Source organism: Carassius carassius, chromosome 42, assembly GCF_963082965.1.
Source record: "Carassius carassius chromosome 42, fCarCar2.1, whole genome shotgun sequence".
NCBI classification, from domain to species: Eukaryota; Metazoa; Chordata; class Actinopteri; order Cypriniformes; family Cyprinidae; genus Carassius; species Carassius carassius.
In genome coordinates, this window is record NC_081796.1 from 23390653 (window position 1) to 23412562 (window position 21910).

The window sequence follows — 21910 nt, forward strand, 5'->3', positions numbered from 1 at the left end:
ATATATATATATTAGGGATGCACCGAATATTCGGCCACCGAAGATTTTCGGCCGAAAATGGCCCAAAAGAGCATTTTCGGTTTTTGGCCGAAAGACTTTTATCACCGAAACAACACGGCCGAAATGTTGTGATGATGACGCAAACAGAAACCGCGACCTGAACGTGCACCTGCATAGCGCAGACCACGAGCTCCCCGCGACATTCACTTCACACCAGTGAGAACATTCTCTCTCTTCTTATTCCTTTATTCGCAGCACTAAAGCGTCTCCTAACAAAGAGATTGAGACGGACCACGAAGTGAGAACAAAGAAAGGTACAGTCTTATAGAGTCTGTTAGCACACGTCTCACTGAGATCTTTTCGGATCCTCTGCACTTCATCGCGAATGTGCTTGATCCGCGTTATAAAGATCATTACTTGGATGCGGAAATAAGGCAGCGCGCACGAGAAATGATACAGGCCGCGCTGGATGCGGAGAACCCGCGTGGAGACGGAGAAGCGCCAAGCGCAGGAGACAGATCAGAGCGCGGAAAAAAGACTCGTCTCTTGGCATTCACCCTCGTTGTCTGATATTTTCAGTGAAATTCTGCAAGAAAGTGCCTCAAATAATAATACATTGGCTATTGTTCTAGTTCTTAGGCTACTATATATGTGACATTTTATTTACAGTAGCCTATATATATATATATATATATATATATATATATATACACACACACACACACGTATATATATACATATACATACATAATATCAGATTGTAGCCATATTTCTGCTAGATTTTCTGCTAGATTTCTGCTTTAATTTGATAAAACAAATTATTTATGCCCTGCCCCTATTTAAATACACTCTCTCAAATATTTCTCAAATGTCAGGCAGATGACAAGCTCAACTGCTCAACAGCTAGATGGTTATCTGTCTGAAGTCCCCATCCCCAGAAGTGATAACAGTCTTGCCTACTGGAGAAGTAATGCACTTTCTAGTCCTACAGAGAACAATTTCAAATGCACTTGACCTAAATGCACTTTGTTTTTATGAGAGAACAGTTCATTTTAAAACCTTTCTGCAGGCCAGTAGGCCTGTACATTATTATTTAATATTCACATGAGTGGGATACATTTTTAGTTTGAATTTTATTTTATACTGTGCATTGTTGCAATGTGCTTAATAAATATTGCATAATTTGTAATTATGTATTTTTATGTTTTTTATAATTTATGTAATTGTAATTATCTTTGAAACTTTAATATTAATTTATGCAATTGCAATGTCTTAATTTTAGTAAAGTTAGTACATGGTCATAGCAATAAATGCAATGGAATAATTGGCATAATTTCTTTCGGTGTTTCGGTTTCGGTTTTCGGCCTTTGTTTTCTCTTTTTCGGTTTTCGGTTTCGGCCAAGAATTTTCATTTCGGTGCATCACTAATATATATATATAGCAACTGTATCACCCCCTCTTGAGTACTCTGTTTTGTTAATGCCACAGTAACACAAAAACGCACGTGCACTTGCAATGTGTTGGCATACTTGTGTGGAATATGTTTCTGGCCTAGTTTTTCCATAGAACTGGGTTTAAGACACAAAATGAAGAAAAATGGCAATATTGAACATTAACAAATTAGCTTTCATCTACTGAGCTCTCCACAGCAGACACCTTCTACACCACATACTGTACAACTCTCTTCAAGAGATGCCGAACTGCCCTTAAGGATCCCGTGGGATTGTGGGAAGGACGCTTCCTACAGTGGCACCTAGAAGTGCTGGATGGAGACTCGGGGAGGTTAGCACAATCATCTTAGATGGGCATTCTTGGATCCCCCTAACCTGGTCAAATCACACGTTGTCATAAAAACCAGTATGCCATGTTCTGTCATCTTAATTTGACCACAGTTCCAATTTCAGCTATCCATTCTAACTGACAAACTGGATCGTTTGTTTCCATTGTCCTAGTTACTGTATGTTGGCGGGCCTCCCTCTCAGGTTCCACATGTCCATCGCAATGGCAACAGACCATTGTCATTCATATGGTTGTTATGGCACTAGCAGAACCACGGTGTCGGTTCAAAGCATCCTCCAGGAATGCCACGATCTTGTCACCATCCACCTGTGAAGGCAAATTTGAAGGCAAAGCATGGGCACAGGACAAGAAGTTGAAGACGTGAACGTTAAGCTGTAGCTGCTGTATTTAAGCTTTTTTTTTTTTCATGTCACATGCGAGAAATGATACTGATGAACATAGTGAAAGTAGAACATTTGCAGTATGTAGAGTGAATCAGAGTGTATTTTAGTCTTACCTCACTGATGAAGGAATAATGGATAAGTTCATTGACCAAATCTCTGGAACTGTCATCTGAAATGACCACATACATAAATACTGTGAGCATTCATTTTTTTAAACTGTCACTACTGCATTGCTGGGTGACATTAACTTTTATTGCACTTATGTGGTGAAGAGATGATAAAGTGACTATTAAAAAAATAAATAAATAGTTACACTCACTTGGCATAATATCACAGCTGAGCTGCCGATGGAGTTTATCATCGAGTTTCAAGAATAGAGTGAGCTGTAGAAACACATATCAGTTCATTAGCCACTGATTCAATAGATGTTATCATAAGTACTCCTTAACAGGAGTATAACAGTCTGCATTATCATTAATAACGATCAAAACAATGTAGACGAGGATGCAAAGAACCAGAGAGAATTCCACACAATCCCATTCTAAGGTGAATCTTTCAGCATAACAGCACGTATGCTAAACTGACACACTCACATGGGTTTTAGTAGTGTCTTCATTCGACTCCAGGTTACAGTGCATCTGTACCACCTAAAACAATGACAACTTAAGATTAAATAAGAAATACCTGACTGAACTATTGTAAGTGTATTTTGATGAGAACACACACCTTCCTGGTCTCAGGCTCTTGTGGCTCGGGTGTGGGGGTCTTCGCCGTCTCCACATGTTCTTGGTACATGGAGAGGGCGCGAGGCACAGGATAGGGTCGAGTGGACGCAAAATTCATCAGCGGGTAAATGCCATTCCTGAGCGGTAAGATGCACATGTGCACATTATAAACCTACTTTTTAACACTTATTGCTTTCATCTGGCAACACTTACTTCACATCCTCCAGAAACTTGTCCAGCTCTAGAGGAGAAACGTGAGAATACCTGCAGGACGGTAGAGAGCAAACCAAATTATTTATCAAAACATGCATCATTGGATCTTATTACATATCTTTTTCAGCATCATTACTCCAGTCTTCAGCTGTCACACGATCCTGATTTGCTGCTCAGTATTTTTTGCGGAAACCATGAAACATTTTTTCAGGATTATTTGATGAATAAAATGTATTTAAATGTATAATATATTAAAATAAATGTACAATAACATTTATTTTAAATAGAAATCTTTTGTAACATTATAAATGCATTTACTCTCACTTTTGATCATTTAATGTGTTCTTGCTTAAAAAATAATAATAATAATCTAAAACTAATACAGTCTTACTGATGCCAAACTTTTGAACAGTTTTAGAGACTTACTTGAGCTGAACACAAGGACGGTCTTTGTGAATAATCTCTGCCATGACTCCATTTGGGTCAAATGATTTGGTCTTCTCCTCCACACAGTTCTCTGTGTGCATGTCTTTAAACCCAGATAACATGTAAAAGCTAAATTGTATTAATTAAGTAATAATAATAATAATCCATTTTACCTAAAATCCCATAAATCTTATTATGTACCATTTAGGTAATCCTTCACAAGAAAACTATCTGAAATAAATGTATCATTATTTAATGGCTCAAAATACTTGATTGTGATTGGTCAATCACTATAAGTGTGTCACAATTCACTAGGCAATCAATGTACAAGTAGTTCTTCAATATCACGGTCTTTAATAATCCAAACACACGGGGAACATAGGAGACAAAGGAACACATGGATGGACATTTAAACTGACAAACACTGACTGAATGGACTGGGGCTTTTAAACACATTATAATCAGGGGAAAACGAGATACACCTGGAATCAAATTAACACAATCAACGGGAAACAGAAACTGGGTCACGGAGCACATGGGGAGCAGAAACACACAAAAACATGAAACAGAGACTGATAAAGTGAGAGAGAAGGAGGAAAGTTATATGTTTTTTCTGGAGCGGCTACATAATAAAATCAACACATTCTTTTATTTTTATTATTTTGAAGCATGCTTACACTGGTTATTGATGAGGCAGTGTGCTGCGAGCAGCTTCAGTGAGTGCACTTCAAACAGCACGCGGTGAAACAGCAGGTCATGTGCCGTCGGCCGGAGTCTGGGACTGTGACGCACGCACATCTGGGTGAACTCCTGTTAAACATCAAAGAGCAAGGAAGAGTCAGGAACACCGTTATTTTAGTGTCATTGATATTCAGTGTAAAAAAAAAATTATTTTCCAAAGTTGTAAATCAAAAAAGATTGCTGGAGTAAAAATACTATTTCAGTTTTTGTACTTCAAGATTTCGTGTTTAATTAAACGTGTTTCTTTGTAACTGTTTGGGAAATTTACCAGCACTTTCTTAGTGAAAAAGGTTTTAAACCATTTTTTTTTTTATTTTGAGTTTTGTTTTTAATAAACTTTTTTAGGTATAAAGTTGGCAACTGTAGCAGAAATATTAAAAGTTTACGTTTTTTATATTTTATTTTACTTCAGTTTATGCTTATTTTAAATAATGGAAATTTTGGTTTATGTTTTAGTTTCAGTTAATGGTAATAACCCTGCTAAATCAGTAACAGGAAAATTCAGGTTTAATCTAAAAGAATAAATTGTTTACATTTTCTAAAGAACATTTCCCCCGGACGACCCCTTCTGGAAACATTGGGTAAGAGCAGATGATCAGAATTGGTCAAACTTTCTTAAAAATGTAGTTCTTTCATACAATTTTCAGGTTGCAGACATTTTCATTTGAACCCAATAAAAACAACTGCATCGTAAGCACAAATGTTTGTATTTCCTGAAGAAAATATGAGCAACTAGATGTGACAAAATGTAAGTCTGTATTGTTGTTTTTTGACCCATTTTATCATCTCCTAAGAAAAAATCATAAGTTTGATTACATTTAGACAAGCTTTTATCATGTCCATTAAACCCAACTGTGCACACAAACCCTCATAAGCGGGTCTTCCAATGATTGGCCCGCATTGGTTATTGCCTCTTTGGACACAACTGAATCTCCATTTGCCTGGATCTCCAACACGGCCATCTGAAGCAATTTTAAAATATTACTTCATGAGGGACTTGTCACGTATCAGTTCAGTAAAGAGCTGTATGTAATAACACTGCTAGGTCATGCTTTGTTGGTATCTCACCTCCAAAGCACAAATCCCAAAAGAGAAGATGTCAATAGCATAGTCATCTTCACTTGCTATGAAAAAAAGCAAATGTAAAATATATAAACCAAAAAATATGTCCGGTCTACACAAATATCCAGTAGAAATCCTAGTGAAGAAGTTGGCACACTCACAGCCATACTCTGGACTGAAGAAGTGCAGGTTCCTCTTATCATCTCGGTGTTGGTGTAGTTTACCTTGGACACCACCTTCTGGGAACACTGAGCAAGAGCAGACGAGTCTCATTAAAAACATTTCTTTCATGCGATTTGGAAAATGTGGTTTCACTAACAAACTATATTAAATTTAACCCTATAATGCCCTTATGTATCATATTTGATGTACAAATGTACAGTCTACTATATGCCTTTTGTCGTCTTTTTTATTTAAGTAAAAGGCCTATTTTGTACCATTTTAATAACATCCACCTACGTCTTTAATCTAAAATCTAAAAATGTTTTTTATATTGTTAATAATATTTTTTTTAAAAACTGTCACTAAAGCACCTTAGCTTCACTTGATCTCTCAATCGTTATTTTATTGTGTTGCATTATGTTTTGCCCCATAATGAAAATACGGACCCACTTTATATTAAGTGGCCTTAACTACTATGTACTTATATTTTAATTAATAATTTAGTACAATGCACTTATTGTGTACATACATGTTTTTACATTGTACTTATATATTTTTTAAAAACTACATGTAATTACATCTGTATTTAATTTCTGTAATTACATTTATAATTACACTGTTGACCCATACCTTACACCTTAACCCACCCTTAAACTTACCCATACCTCCAACCCTCTCCCTAACCTTACCAGTATCCCACCTCAATAGCAGCAAAAGTGTTTTACAATACAATATGAACACAATAAGTACATTGTATTTATTTTTTTATGTATGTACATAGTAGTTAAGGCCACCTAATATAAAGTGGGACCGAAAATACAGTGATTTTGATCACAAAACTAAGCATTAAAATATAATCTAAGTAAGACATATTATTGGGAGATAATATATTAAAATTTGTATTAATAAGTCTGATATACTCAAGCGGCAGCCTCCCGCTCTCTCTCTCTCTCTCTCTCTCTCTCTCTTGTAAAGCCAATATGGAAGTGACTTAAACTGTAATATTAATAACTCATCCATTTACCGGACTATAAGTCGCACTTTTTTTCATAGTTTGGCTGGTCCTGTGACTTATAGTCAGGTGCGACTTATTTAACAAAATTAATTTGACATGAACCAAGAGAAATGAACTAACAGAAAGCATTACCGTCTCCAGCAGCGAGAGGGCGCTCTATGCTGCTCAGTTCTCCTGTAGCCTACCCCTGAGCAGCATAGAGCGCCTTCTTGCGGCTGTAGACGGTAGTGTTTTCTCTTGGTTCTTGGTTCTAAATAAATGCGACTTATAGTCCAGTGCGACTTATATATGTTTTTTTTTTTTTTTTTCTCATCATGACATATTTTTGGACTGATGCGACTTATACTCAGGTGTGACTTATAGTCCGAAAAATGCGGTAAATTATATTAAGCCTTAAAGTTCTGCTAAATTAAGGGAGTGGCCACTTGAGTGACAGGTGAAATTCCGCTGCTGACAGTGCTGTTGCGCTATGTGGGCGTGGCTTTAGCAACCAGCTCCAGCCTTTTTGCCCATTTTCGACGATCTGGGAGGGGTGACGGCCGGCTCCGCCCACTTTGAGCTTCAAAAACATGTCTATGTTTAAAAAACGCTCTTCAGAACATCAAGGACACTACGTCTATGTTTTTATACAGTCTATGGCTATACTGCTATACTGTTAGAAAGATCTCATTACTTTACAAGCTATTCAAATTTCTTTTTGGACCATATAAAATACATTTTTGGACCATATATATATGAATGATTGCCTACAATTGCTCAGTTTGAGCCTGTAAATAAAATGTGTTTTCTCCACCTTAAGTATGATCTTTTATTCTCTTGCATGTTATACTACATGAGCAATAAAAGCCTGATGCATCAAATATGCTCAGTTTAAAAAGTTTTTCAGACTTTTTTTCGACTGAATATACAGTTGCATATAAAGTTTTTATCAGTGTAGATTTGATGGTTAATTTGTACATATTGCATATTGAGGGAGGTGTTAAAATGCTCTTACTTACAATATAAAAGCTACTCTCAAGTTTACAGATCATTAAAGATTTTACAGAAAAGACGTGAACTAGGCCTTGAAGGTGGATGTTACTAAAATGACACAAAAAGGCCTTTTGCTTTCTATAAATTGCGTATTGAGTGAGGAGTTAAAATGCTCTTACCATTCACAAAGAGCCGATGCCAAACTACAGAGAAAAAACAGAATCGAAAGAACACTATAGATGATGATTATATTTCATTACCTTCATTCGTGCTCCATAAATACTGATTTAACTTTTAGTCAAGAAACATTTGTTTTTAAATGGATCTAAATGTTTGCACAAACCTTTTTTTCATAATTCTTTTAAACAAAAAATGTGCATAAATAGCTTTCTCAGTCAAAAATGAGACTAAAACCCAGTTATTTCACTTGAAGGAGAAATAAAAAGGCTTAAAATGCAGGGGAAAATATACCTGATCCAATTTTAATGAGGCCGTTGTGCTGAATGAAGATGGTGTCACAGGTGAGGTTGCCGTGAATTATGGGCGGGTCACAGGAGTGCAGGTAACTGATGAGTGGAAGAAGTTGCATGCTTGTTAACAAATCACACACACAACCTTCAACACAAGCTCACACACACACACACACAAGTGAAGGAGTGTGTCACCTGAGGGCAGAGAGGATCTGCGTACACCAGCGTTTCCAGGCCTGAAATACAGTAATGTATTACATGAACACAAAAATCACCGCACTCCACAATAATAATCATGGACATCATATATTTAGACATCAGTCTGGGACTAAAAATGTTTATGAAAGCCTGACCTTGACATTCATGCTCTTGTGGTTTTTCTTGGTCTTTTTAAGGAACTGTTTCAAGCTGCCAGACGACATGTACTCTGTGATGAACACAACCTGTGAGGGATATAACAAGAAAAGCTATTCCAATAGCTTTATACCAAAATACGAAGTTATTTTAGAAAAAAATATATTATATTCCCATATAAACTTATGTAGCCAGACCTGATTTTTCTGTTCAGATTCTGTTTTGTTAATCAAGCTTGAGACTTCAGCAATGCTCTCACCACTGATTTTACAGATTTTTTTTTTTTTTTTACTCAATATTAAGGTCTTTTAAGTTACATACTGGTCTTTGTGCATATAAAAGTGAAGTAACTGATGTAATTACAAGTGATGTAAGTCATGTCATTTCTGTGCCACAGCACCAAACTACACAAATAATGATTGAAAAAAATGACACAATTCACCCTTAGAGACACTGTCACAAGAGTCACTGAGAGCAGTGTGTCTGTGTGTGTGTTACCCGAGCATGATTGTCTCCGATATCCAGCCAATATTTGTGAAATTTGACGATGTTTGGATGATCCACCTGCATCAGGTTGTCAAACATCTCCTTTATTTTGTCCTACACAAATACAACAGATACAAATAAGCAAAATCCAATAGCAGAAAGCAAAATCACATACACTACTGTTCAGAAGTCTGGGGTCAGTACAATTTTTCTTTAAGAAATTGATTACGAAGGATGCACTAAATTTATCAAAAGTGACAGTAAGGACATATATAATTTTACAAAAAAATCTTATTTCAAATAAATGCTGTTCTTTTAAACTTTCTATTCATCAAAGAATCTTTAAACATTTAAAAAAAATGTTTAGCAGCATAACCAACATGGTTTCCAACATGGATAATATATCAGCATATTAGAATGATTTTTGAAGGATCACGTGACACTGAAGACTGGAGTAATGATGCTGACAATTCAGCTTTGCATCACAGGAATACATGATATTTTAAAATATATTTTATTATTTAAATAGCTATTTCAAATTGCAATAACAAATTATTCCTATTTTGCTATATTTAGATCAAATAAACGCAGCCTTGGTGAACAACATAGAGAGAGTCGAGAGACTTCTTTTAAAAACATTACAACATGTGAATGGTGGTGTAAACAGAAATGGTTTGAGCTCTCACCTCCACTGTCTTGAAGACCTTCTTGTCCTGGAAGAGAACCTCGTTCCAGACCACCTCAACACCCTCTTCAGTGTCCATGGCCAGAGAGGCTCTCTCCACGCCAGAAACATTCCCCTGACTCACCTGCAGGGGGAGACAAAGAATCACTTTTAACATTTACGAGCCATTACTTTTCTAATATTTCTCAAGTGACCATAAAATTATACCAATTAATCTCAAGTAATCTAAAAAATAATATGCTCTTATGAGTACTGGAATTTATGAACTGCTGAATTTAAATGTGACAAGTATTTAAAATACTCTCAGCTACATTGATTGTAGTGGAAGTGATATATATTAATCAGACAGACTAATAAAGCATTTTGTCTAGTCTCATTTCAAGATTAATCCTTTATTAATAATTAAATAATCAGTTTATATATATATATATATATATATATATATATATAACATTGAGTCAAAATTATGTAAATGGCTTTAATAATGTATTTTATATTTTATACAATTAATTTATGTTTTTAATATATATTTTAATATGTATATTGTATTTTTCATCAATTTTTTGCTAACAACTTATTTGTAAATGCATTTCATTAAATTAAACGATCACATTATATGAATCAGCATCAACCATTAAAAACCCACATTTGTTGACTATTTGTTTGGATATCCTTTTTTATTTTTATTAACCTCTTCAAATCAAACTTTGAAAATATAATTTATCTGAATTCTGAATTCAAAGCCATCTTTTGTGTTTTTCAGGAGTATGCTGAATTGGGATCTGGATTAGAGCCTGAGAGAGAGAGAGAGAGAGAGAGAGAGAGATGAGAGAGAGATTAGACATGAAGCCAGAGAGACACAGAGTGCATCATCCTGAGAGAGGAATAGTGCAAAAAAAAGAGAGAGACAGCAAATCGAAGGAAGGAGCACATGTCTTTGCTGAGTCATGCATGTCTCACCCGTCATCTCTGCCTGTGCATGTGAGCAAGTGTCTGTACTTGTACAACTAATACATGCATTTGTAGCTAAGCTTTCAACAATGCACAAATGAGTTGGTTTCCATACATGTATTAAGCAGCACTGTTTTTGCCATTTATAATGATATATGGTCACGTATATTAAGTGCTTTACGATACACATGTTTCTGATTGGCAGGCTGAGCCTAGCTGTCTCTAGAGATATGGATCAAAAGTGATGACCATAAAAGGAGATATCAGATCAAAAGTGTCTATTGCATCCATATGGTAGAACTGCTGGGTATTTTAACAGACCATAATATGTCCATCTCAGCTTCATATGCTTTGGTCAATAATGTGATTATAGTTGTGGAGGAACTGCAGAATTCAGACACACTACAGCCATTGAGTCATCAGCTGGGAATCCAGCCCAGCTCTAGTCAAAAGACCACGAGATATATATATCACGCTCAAAAAATAAATAAGGCTACAGAAGTGCTTTTCCCGTAGCTTTCTGAGGGTGGTAACCAGTATGTTGTGAGTTTAACCTTTTGGAACCAGAAATAAAGTCCTGGAAACAAAAGGCAGATTCTGTCTAAATCTATTAGGAGGGGGAAAAAACTAATACTGGCCTACTGCAACTTTTTTTCAACTTCAATTGATCAATTAATCAACGAGTTCAACGTCCAACCTTCAGAACAAAAATAAAGCGAAATAAAATAATCATGTTTATGATATCTACCATTTTATGCAACTCTGAAATAACTGGTTCTGAACTTATGATAATAATTCTAATTAAATTGTTAAATTAAAATATAAATGTTATATTAAGTTATATATAAATACTTGAAAAAAATAAAATAGATACATAAAATTTATATAAACAAATTATCTTTCTCTATATAATGCAAGCTCCAGTCACATTACAAATATGTAGTTCTTAAAATACTTGAAACTTCATTTCAAATACATTAATCTCCATGTGTCTTAAAAAGTAAATGCAGGTTTTGTAGCTCAAAGAGCTGTTTTGTCATGTCTGTTGAACTTTAAAGGCTTTTTGGGCTGATTTTAAAACCCCATGAAAGAAGTACAGTACTAACTGCCAGTCTGAGCACTGATTTGTATGGATTACCCACAATCCTTTGGTTTTGTTTTCATTGCCGACAACAGGGTTTCATCTCAGAGGTTAAGAGGTCACAGGGGCCATGGTGGGTTTAATGCAAGTTGGAATGCAACAATAGAGGATTTATAGAAACTTTGACAAAACAAATCTTAAAGGCCAAACACATTTAAATAAATGTAATAGGCTACAAACTCCAGTCTGCAAAACACTAAACAAAACATAACTTGTACAGCAGTCAAATCTAAAATGACATTATTTTTTACATAATTGCACACTTCGACATGTATCATTAAGGTAAGAATATTTCTTTATGTACTTTTTCTGTCGCTGTTGCAAACATGCATTTTACCTTTAATTTTCAGCTTCAGAATTCACAGATGGTTGAGGTTAAAAATAGCTCAGTGTAATCTCACATTCACAGCTTCGGTTATGCAGCCCACTTTTCATCAGGGTCACGTCTGGTGTACGTGTGTGTGTGTGTGTGTGTGTGTGTGTGTGTGTGTTTGAAAAGCTGAAAGATCCTGTGGATGAGGGACAGTGTCCTTACGCTGACCTCTACATCCAGACACTGAGCTCCAACTGGGTCTGTCCCGCTCTCAACAGATGAACCCAGGAGGTTAGTCTGGGTTAAATCAGGATCATGTGTGGCTTGATTTGAACCTAATCACAGACCAACTGGCCACCGACCCGGGGGAAAATGACACATATGTGCATCATTTCCTTTTTATGGTATATACATTTACTGAAATATAAAATTAAATGATTCCAAAATTACAATGGTTCTTGTTCATAGAATCATAAAATGATAAATTAAATTAAACTGTACACTTATAACTAACAGTACAGTAGTAACATTCAAAACACCTCTGTAATTTACCAGCCTCTGTTGACCAGCAATGTGATAAAAAGAGTTTTTGAAGCAATGGAGGAATTGTTCTGAATTAAGAAAAAGCTGCTTTAGAAATAGTCTTGCAAACCCTGAGGCATGCCTTGCATGCATTTATTTTTTCTGATTGGAAATGTGTTGAAAGTACATTTGGACTGTGATTGCACCTAAAACATGCACAGGTACATCAGCATCCTCTAATAATGAGTCTCTAGTTAAATGCACAAAAATGAAATGCACCAGTGTGAGATATGCTGTAAAACAGCAAAGATTAGACGTAAAAAGATTTAAAAAAACATACATTTATGTAAAAATGGACACTAAAACTACTCTATTCACACACAAACTATTTTTAAATGAGAAAGCAAACTGAAAATAGTCAATATCACAGTCTAGTGAGAGTGTAAAACAAGGTAAACTGAACAGATTTCATTGTAGACGTTATTTATGTAAGACTCAAAGGTCGATGTGTCTGCATTCAAAGCTAGAAGGCCACTATCTGACAGAACTCGCATGAAATATTTACTAGTCTCCTTTAACCTCATTAGAGAAACAGTAATGCAGTATTACTGCCTTAAACACTACGAAGAATTCAATAAAAATCAACTACCGACTGACTCCTGCTATCTTATCTGAGGGAGTTTTAGGGTATTCTCTTCAGACAAACAAACTAAAAGCATTGAGTGCATTACCACGTAAAATAATGAGATTATCATAAAGCTTATATTCAAATATACTGCCAAATCTTCAGTTGGTGCTTTTCTTAATGCTGTATTTCTGGACAGTACGCAAGAATGAGGGACTAGGGTAACTTTCTGAGCTAGATCATCAACAAATCAAGCATTGATTAATCAAACTGTGAGAGTTATCGCCATCATAAAAGATTCAAATAACAAATATTTGCAAAAAAAAAAAAAATACTTTATTGAAACCAGATGCTAGGTATTGAAATTGAATAGAAAAATCAATATACAAATTGAAAATGTACTTTTAAGTCATGTTCTAAAAATTAAATTTTAATAATTTAATAATGTAAAAAAATGTTTTTGCAATTTTATCATTGTTTTTATGTTATTAATCACTAGGCTGAACATTGCATTTTCAATTTTTACGTTTTTGTTCAATCTTTATTATCAAATTTTAGTCTCCATTATCAATATATCCTTCATCATGATCAACTGATTCATTTAATTCATTGATTTAATCATTGATTTACTGATTTCTCAAAACCGTCGGAAAGATCTGTAACATGAAATCCAAATTTTTCGTCATAGAATTCAGTGCAACACTTTCTAGGAAAGAAAGATCTTTCCAAACATCTGAAAACTGAATTTAAAAAGGTAAATGAAGTCAGGCTGAGGTGTTAGGAAGTCCATCACAGCCAACTGAGAGCATGCTGTGGCCAAAACCAAGAATCAATAATTACACTGACGGGAAGCCAATCCAACAGTCATTAAAGGCATCTGCAGCTGCATCATTCTTGAAAGGAGCATTAATACTGTAAGTCCTGGCAACAAAAAAAAAAAAGCTCTGTAAAGAGATTATTCACTACCCAATGCATTACCTAACCAAACATGTGAAAAAGAGAAAACAAGCTGTTATTTGTATAAACTGTTGGTTTATTGGGGGTTACAGTAAAGTAAAGAGATCCTTTTGGATGGAAAGATTGAGATTTCCAGGTAAATGAGTTTGTATGAGGTTACAAGAGAATAAGTATAATAAAATAAATAAATACCAGTGGGAAATGAAAAAAGGTCATGACGTACTACTGAAACAAAAACCTATTCATATTTGATCATATGCTTTAGTATTAAGATGGCAGATTAATTTAAGACACTGTAAACATGTTTGTGACATTGTATTTCCTCCACTTCCCTGGAGGAACTCAAACAATGGAAACAATTCCTGCGGCAGGCCGCAAAAATCCAAACATATCCTCAACAGACATCAGTGTAGGCAAACAATGACAGTCAGCTTTCATAATGCAAAACTAACTGTAACTGAAATATTTATTCTTAGTATTGATGTATGAAAGCTTGCTATCAGCCCAAGATAAAAATAAAATAACATGGTAATTGCAACATATTATATCACAATTCTAACATTTTAACTCACAATTTTGAGTTTATATTTTACAATTATTACTTTTTTAATAGCTATGTATAAACTATATATAAACCACAAAACCAGTCATAAGCAGAACAGGTTTACTTGTAGCAATAGCCAAAAATAAACTGCATGGGTCAAAATGATCGATTTTTCTTTTATGCCAAATATCATTAGTATATTAAGTAAGAAAATTTCCTACAGTAAATATATCAAAATGTATTATCATTAGTAATATGCATTGCTAAGGATTTCATCTGGACAACTTTAAAGGCAATTTTATCAATATTTAGATTTTTTTTACACCCTCGCATTCCAGATATTCAAATAGTTGTATCTCAGCCAAATACTGTCAGATCCTAACAAATCATACATCTATGGAAAGCTTTTTGGATGATGTAAAATTCTTAATTAAAAAGAACTGACCCTTATGACTGGTTTTGTTGTCCAGGGTCACATATGAGCGAAGGCGGCTGTGAAAATAAATCTTCATCGTTTATCTTTTTGATAATTCATTCAAAAAATTCACAAAATTCTAACCTATCACTGAAGTAAAACAACTGAAATTGGGGGGGGGGGGGAACTCATATTATGAAATAAACGTTTTGTCTCCAATTCATGTTGGCCACAATTATTGCCACCCCTAGAAATTCTTGTGAGTAAAAATTCTCTGAAGTATATTTCCGTTCATATTCACATTTTTTTTAAGCACACCAGGGTGACTAGGAGCATGAAATTCTCCACCCATGACTTCCTGTTGCACAGGATTATAAATAGAAGGACACAAAGGCCAAATTCCCTCAATAATCCATAACAAAGACTAAAACAATATAGTTCTGATGTGCAAAACAAGATTGTTGAGCTTTACATAATAGAAAGTGGCTGTATTCAAAATCCCCATTTCCAACATCAGGGCAATAATTAAGAAGTTCCAATCAACTAAAAATATTATAAATCTGCCTGGAAGAGGACGTGTGTCTATATCGTAAGAGTAAAGAGGCGAGTTTGAATGGCCAAAGCTGGAGAATCTTGGAGTCAGAAAGCATTAAAAAAAAAAAAAATCAAACAGCCCGAACAACCACATCACCACATGTTGTTCGGGAAGGTTTCCAGAAAAATCCTCTTCACTCATCCAAAAACAAACTCCAGCATATTCAGTTGTCAGACATAACTGGAACTTTTTTTCTGCGTTTGGTGTAAAAAGGGATAAAAAAAAAAAAGGTACCCCATGCCCCATTTATCAAGGGTGCCAATGTTAGTGGGTTGGCACTGTATGTGTGTGTGTGTGTGTATATATATATATATATATATATATATATATATATATATATATATATATATATATATATATATATATATATATATATATATATATATATATATATATAGTTGCAATTACCTTTTCAAGCTTTCCCAGTATGTTTAAGTCCTGTTTCATTCACATTTTGTCTTCGGAAGAGCAAAAGCTCTTCCAATTCAACAACCCATGACTTCAGAATGAGTTTCTGACCAATATACTTTAAAAATCATTTCTCAGTGGTAGAAATAGCTACTTATGGTGTTTACATGTCAAAGCATACAATAATACAATTACTCTCTGATGAGTTCTAATGCAGACTGTGCCGTTTTTGTAATTGTGCTTTGCATTTCAGCAGTTAGCTTTGAAAACTCTCTGGGTTTATTTTACTACTGGGAATACTGATGAGAGATGTTTAAATTGCTATGTTCAATAGCATTTGTGGGGAATGGGAAATAGAGGGCTGTTCCTTTAATTAACACAAGCCGAGAGTGCTGTTTGCTCAGCTGACAGCTCCAGTGGGATCGGAGCTCATGGTTTGTGTTGGTGACAGTATCCACTCTCACGCACCTTTCTGACTGATCTTGACCTCACTACATTTATATGCAACTCCACTTCCGGTTTAATGCTAGAGAATGAATTTTACATTGCCCTTCGAAAAAAATAATATACTAGTTCATGATTTCCAGTTATAACTTATATAGACTTACTGTCTACATTTGCATCTGCATCTTTAAAGGAACACTCCGACTTTTTGGGACTTTAGCTTATTCACAGTATCCCCCAGAGTTAGATAAGTCCATACATATCTTTTTTATTTCTGAGCGTTCTGTAAGTGTTATTTGACGCACCCACCGCTAGCCTAGCTTAGCACAAAGACTGGATGTAAATGGATACTGGTAGCATAGTAATCCCAATAAGTGACAAAATAATGCAAACATTTTCCTATTTACATGTTGTGATCTGTATAGTCACAGCGTGTACAAATAACAAGGCTATATGAGACGGAGAGCATTTTTAATCGTATAAATACTGGGAACTATATTCTCACTAGGCGTAGGAGCACAGCTAACGTTACTTGGGCGGAGTGATTAGCACAGCACATGAGACCGTAAACAAAACAAACGTGACTAACTAGCTAGACGTGACTCGTGATCATGGCTTACTTTGAGGAATTGGCAGACAGGAATTTTACTGTGTATCAAACCAAGATCCAGAACCATATAGTTTTGAGCCAGAATACACAGACGAGGAGTTACAAACTTTGGAAGCTGTAAGACGAAGGGAGAATCAGAACGAACACGGACTGGTGGTGTAAATGTGGAACATGACAACCTATGCCGACAGAAACCGAGTGCCTTTGTTGTAATGAATGGGACCGGGTATAGCCATCAATGTCAAGGCTTGATGACAATCAAAATATTTGCGTCTCTACCACGGAAGATTTCTCTGCCCTAATACACCCGGCAGTTGTCTTTTTTTTCCCCATTGTGACAAGATCAACTGGAAGAAACGCCCCATGCCGAGTGAACCTAATGGTCAGCTGTCCACCAAGTAAGTGATTTTGTTATAATGATCATTCATAGTTCAATGAAATTGTAGTATAGCCATTGCATACAGGGTGTCACAATAATAACAATAAAGGGGATACACGGAGCCCCTATTCACGTAATAGTGTCACTACTAAGGTTATATTACATTAGCATGGCACTGTTACAGTATGGCTTATGTTAGTCATCTCAAAACATAACGGAACACTTACCGCAGCAACAGGTGGTCCAATTTGTCCTGTCTTTATTATCGATGGGATGGCTGTATCCTTTAGCACACGTTTCATGGTCCGTGTGGCAACTTGCATTTTTTCAAAATAGTCGTCTACAGTAAAATGTTCAAAGCAAACGAAATACTTTGTGATGGTGTTTACAGGTGTGTTTGGATCTATTTCCAGAGCAAGTAGCCATCGATTCATCAGGTCAGCGTTTGTGGTTGGAATTCTATGAAACATCATAGTAATACCTGGTCTCCACTGTTTATTGTCGCAGTTCTTTACAATACAGCGAACACCCATGATTGTACACTATAAATCTACTATCTAGTAATTGCTGTCTCTATTACTCCAACTCTGAGCGAACTCTCTTCTCCTCACCACGGCGCGTCTCGTGTGCTGCGCTAATCACTCCGCCCAAGTAACGTTAGCTGTGCTCCTACGCCTAGTGAGAATATAGTTCCCAGTATTTATACGATTAAAAATGCTCTCCGTCTCATATAGCCTTGTTATTTGAAAATGCTGTGACTATACAGATCACAACATGTAAATAGGAAAATGTTTGCATTATTTTGTCACTTATTGGGATTACTATGCTACCAGTATCCATTTACATCCAGTCTTTGTGCTAAGCTAGGCTAGCGGTGGGTGCGTCAAATAACACACTGAATGTTTTTCCATTTAAATTCAAAATTAAAGCTAATATGTTTTAAAACATTTTAAACTTTAAAATAAACATTTAGTCCCTAATCAAAGCAGCAAATGTGGTGTTAAGATTGATCAATTTATAAGTTTTATAATTCATCTTTTCTTTAAAATTGTTCTGCTGATAATATCATAGTTATTAAAAGAAAGAAAACTAGTACTTTACCTATTGGACTTTTAGGCCCCACTGTAGGGTTATTAGTTATAACTAAAAATTTAAATAATTGTGATTTCAGTAGTAGCCAAATAGTATAAATGCAGGAAGTTCCTACTATTAAAAAATGAACTTGTGCCCTTTCAATAATTAATTCACAGAAATCATTGAAAAGAATTTATGCAGAAAACAATACAAATGAAATATCGTTATGAAATAAGATACAAATATGATTAAATTAATATAAATAAAATGAGTTTCTTCTACTCTTTGTCCTTTAGCTTGAGTATATACTGCTTCACTGTTTGAGTACTATACAATCATCTGTATGGCATCATATATGATATACGTTGCATCTATAATGTCATGAAGAATCTATCAATGCTAACAGAATCAGACATCCTCCCGCTAAGTATCCAGTCATGGCCAATTACTGTGCCAAGCAACATAATGATAAAGCATCACTCAAGCAAATGGTATAATGTGCTCTCAGACAGTATAACATCTAAGTGCTGCTGCATTAGTGTGTCAGTGAGTTTTAATGCCACTGACACACTCCTCTTGCTTCAAACTAGTCCAACTGGGTCTAAACTGTCTGTCTATGCAGAAATGTGATCCTTGATGACAGCAGATGATCTTTAGATCACTGGTATAAAATATCTTCACAATGGAAAATGTGCACTTCTGTGTGTGCAGAGCTCCATTTTCATGGTTGGATGATCATTTAATAACTAAACAAGCTGTATGTCATCATTTCTTGGTATCTCTTGATGCTATACTGAACAAAACACAGTTCATCTAGTGTGCAGAGCTCTTCCCAAGAGAGCCCGGAGGAGAAGTCCTGTTTCATTTTTTTAGAAAGGGGAAATTTCTCTTACTTTAAATGTGCTTTTTTTTAGCAGCATCTGCATTTTCAAAGTTAAAGAAATCAAACAGGTAAAAAGATTTGATGCATCTAAAAGCTCACTATGAGGAGAAACTTCCGTCAAGACAAGACCATCAAAGTCTTGCCAAGTAAAATGAGACACTTTTCAGAGAAAGTAGTATTTTTACTATTACAAGTGAAATGTGGTTTCATGAAGCAGGCTGTTCATATCACCACTTTACTCACCCACTTGCTTATAAATGGGGAAAAGGCATTGGGGAGGGTTAATATGCATGATGAGAATGTGCGGAAGCTTGTGATAAACTTATTTTTATCGACACTGAACTTTAAAGTCTGAAGAGACAAATAGACTGAATTTATTCTGAACACCAATGAGACTTCTCATCCAATTCGTTTGTGTTTGCGTGTTATTATTATTATAATTTTAACCTACATTATATTTCATTCTTCATGCAATATAACAATTAAAAAATATGAATTAACACAATATTTAATTTGTGTACATACATTCTACAAATTTAACAAACAATTTCACTTTACAGTTTAATATTACTTTCTTTCTAAAATCTAAGCCACGGCTACAATGATTACTAACCACGACCATGTCGCAAAAATTATTAAATAATCATGTTAGCCTTGCCAGATGAATGAAATACCCTTGAGTTGCATGCCAACACACACAGCTTTTACACCATAACAAGCAGATCAGGGCATCAAGTTGCCTACACAGTGAGCTGCCTACCTAGACAGCATTTGGGGTCATCTTAAGCAGCTGTCTACATAAGCAAGCTGCATTTTTGGCCATTATAGTACAGAGCTTACCACTCAATAGCCACCATTTTTGGCCATCATTTTGAGATAAGTTGCCTTCCTGTATCTCAAAAAGAGCTGTGAGCACAGTGAGCTTACTATACCTGGACTGGTAGCATTTTTGAACATTAAAGAAAGCTGCCTACTTGCAGATCTAAGTGAATGCACAAGAGGCATTTTAAACCTTATAATGGGCTCACTACCTACATAGACAGCGTTTTTGGGTAGCAGTACGTGCTGCCTAACTAGGCTAGACAGCATGGCATCATAGCATACAGTGCCCTGCCTATAGCATCATTGAGCTGTCTAACGTTACCTAGGCAGCATTTCTGGGTATCACATCCAAAACATGCACATTTGTGATCGTGAGCTGATTATTTAGGCAGCTGGGGAGGGTTTGAGACACGGCTGATGATAAACCGAGTGTCGTGTCTGCAGCAGGTATCGTTACCTGCTCTTTTCGCTTCTGCCAGCGACCGCACGGACTCTCCTCCACGATCTCACTCTCATCCTCGCTCTCCTCTTCCTTCTCCTCAGATCCAGAGTTTCTCTCCGAGACTGACATGGCCATTATATATCACAGAATGACCGTCGCACAAACGAGGAAACAGCTCAAAACACCGTGGAAATGACGCGCGGACTCAATAATCAATGCGCTACAGTCCAGGGACTTTATTTTCTGTCAGGAAGAACTGATGTCGGTCGTTCCCTAAGCGCCTCGTTCATTTTTAATTTCAATGCAATGCAACAAGAAATTACAAGCTGGTTTCCATATTCAAAATCAAAGTAGAATAAGAGTTGTTAAAAATAAAATGTCCTCTCATTCAGCAGTTTACCGCTTTAAAACGACAAACACGGAGCGCAACTGTTGGCTCACAGATTACCGTAATGAGTGGAGAAAACACGACTACAACATACATTACTAATGTCCTTCTTAAAATGAGTCAGATATAATCACTATTTTATATATTTGTATCTATATATATTTATATATATATATATATTTATATATATATAGTACAGACCAAAAGTTTGGACACACCTTCTCATTCAAAGAGTTTTCTTTATTTTCATGACTATGAGAGACTAGAGTCACACTGAAGGCATCGAGGGCTATTTGACCAAGAAGGAGAGTGATGGGGTGCTGCGCCAGATGACCTGGCCTCCACAGTCACCGGACCTGAACCCAATCGAGATGGTTTAGGGGTGAGCTGGACCGCAGACAGAAGGCAAAAGGGCCAACAAGTGCTAAGCATCTCTCGGGGAACTCCTTCAAGACTGTTGGAAGACCATTTCAGGTGACTACCTCTTGAAGCTCATCAAGAGAATGCCAAGAGTGTGCAAAGCAGTAATCAAAGAAAAAGATGGCCACTTTGAAGAACCTAGAATATGACATATTTTCAGTTGTTTCACACTTTTTTGTTATGTATATAATTCCATATATAATTCCACATGCGTTGATTCATAGTTTTGATGCCTTCAGTGTGAATCTACAATTTTCATAGTCATGAAAATAAAGAAAACTCTTTGAATGAGAAGGTGTGTCCAATCTTTTGGTCTGTACTATATATATATATATATATATATATATATATATATATATATATATATAGATAAATATATATAGATGCAAATATATATATATATACGTGTGTGTGTGTGTGTATGTGTGTGTGTGTGTGTGTGTGTGTGTGTGTGTGTGTGTGTGTGTGAGTGTGTGTATTTTA

The 21910-nt window shown here is 35.7% G+C and overlaps 1 protein-coding gene across 2 annotated transcripts; it reads right to left on the bottom strand.

The window, feature by feature from the left end:
- Nucleotides 1-1429: 1429 nt before the first annotated feature.
- Nucleotides 1430-21164, bottom strand: LOC132124247 (nuclear receptor-binding protein 2-like). 2 transcript variants are annotated; one of them, XM_059535185.1, is made up of 18 exons: nucleotides 20635-21164; nucleotides 9496-9618; nucleotides 8822-8923; nucleotides 8323-8412; nucleotides 8165-8205; nucleotides 7971-8065; nucleotides 7679-7732; nucleotides 5512-5598; nucleotides 5357-5412; nucleotides 5155-5250; nucleotides 4225-4357; nucleotides 3548-3650; nucleotides 3122-3172; nucleotides 2910-3045; nucleotides 2777-2830; nucleotides 2503-2566; nucleotides 2297-2352; nucleotides 1430-2106 (listed from the first exon to the last, which is right to left on the bottom strand). In XM_059535185.1, exons 1-18 carry the CDS (start codon nucleotides 20752-20754, stop codon nucleotides 2023-2025), a joined length of 1545 nt encoding a protein of 514 aa, XP_059391168.1. In that variant the 5' UTR covers nucleotides 20755-21164; the 3' UTR covers nucleotides 1430-2022. The 2 variants fall into 2 exon arrangements, with proteins under 2 accessions (XP_059391168.1, XP_059391169.1); XM_059535186.1 differs by having other exon boundaries at nucleotides 7679-7702; nucleotides 20635-21161.
- Between the last annotated feature and the right edge of the window lie 746 nt (nucleotides 21165-21910).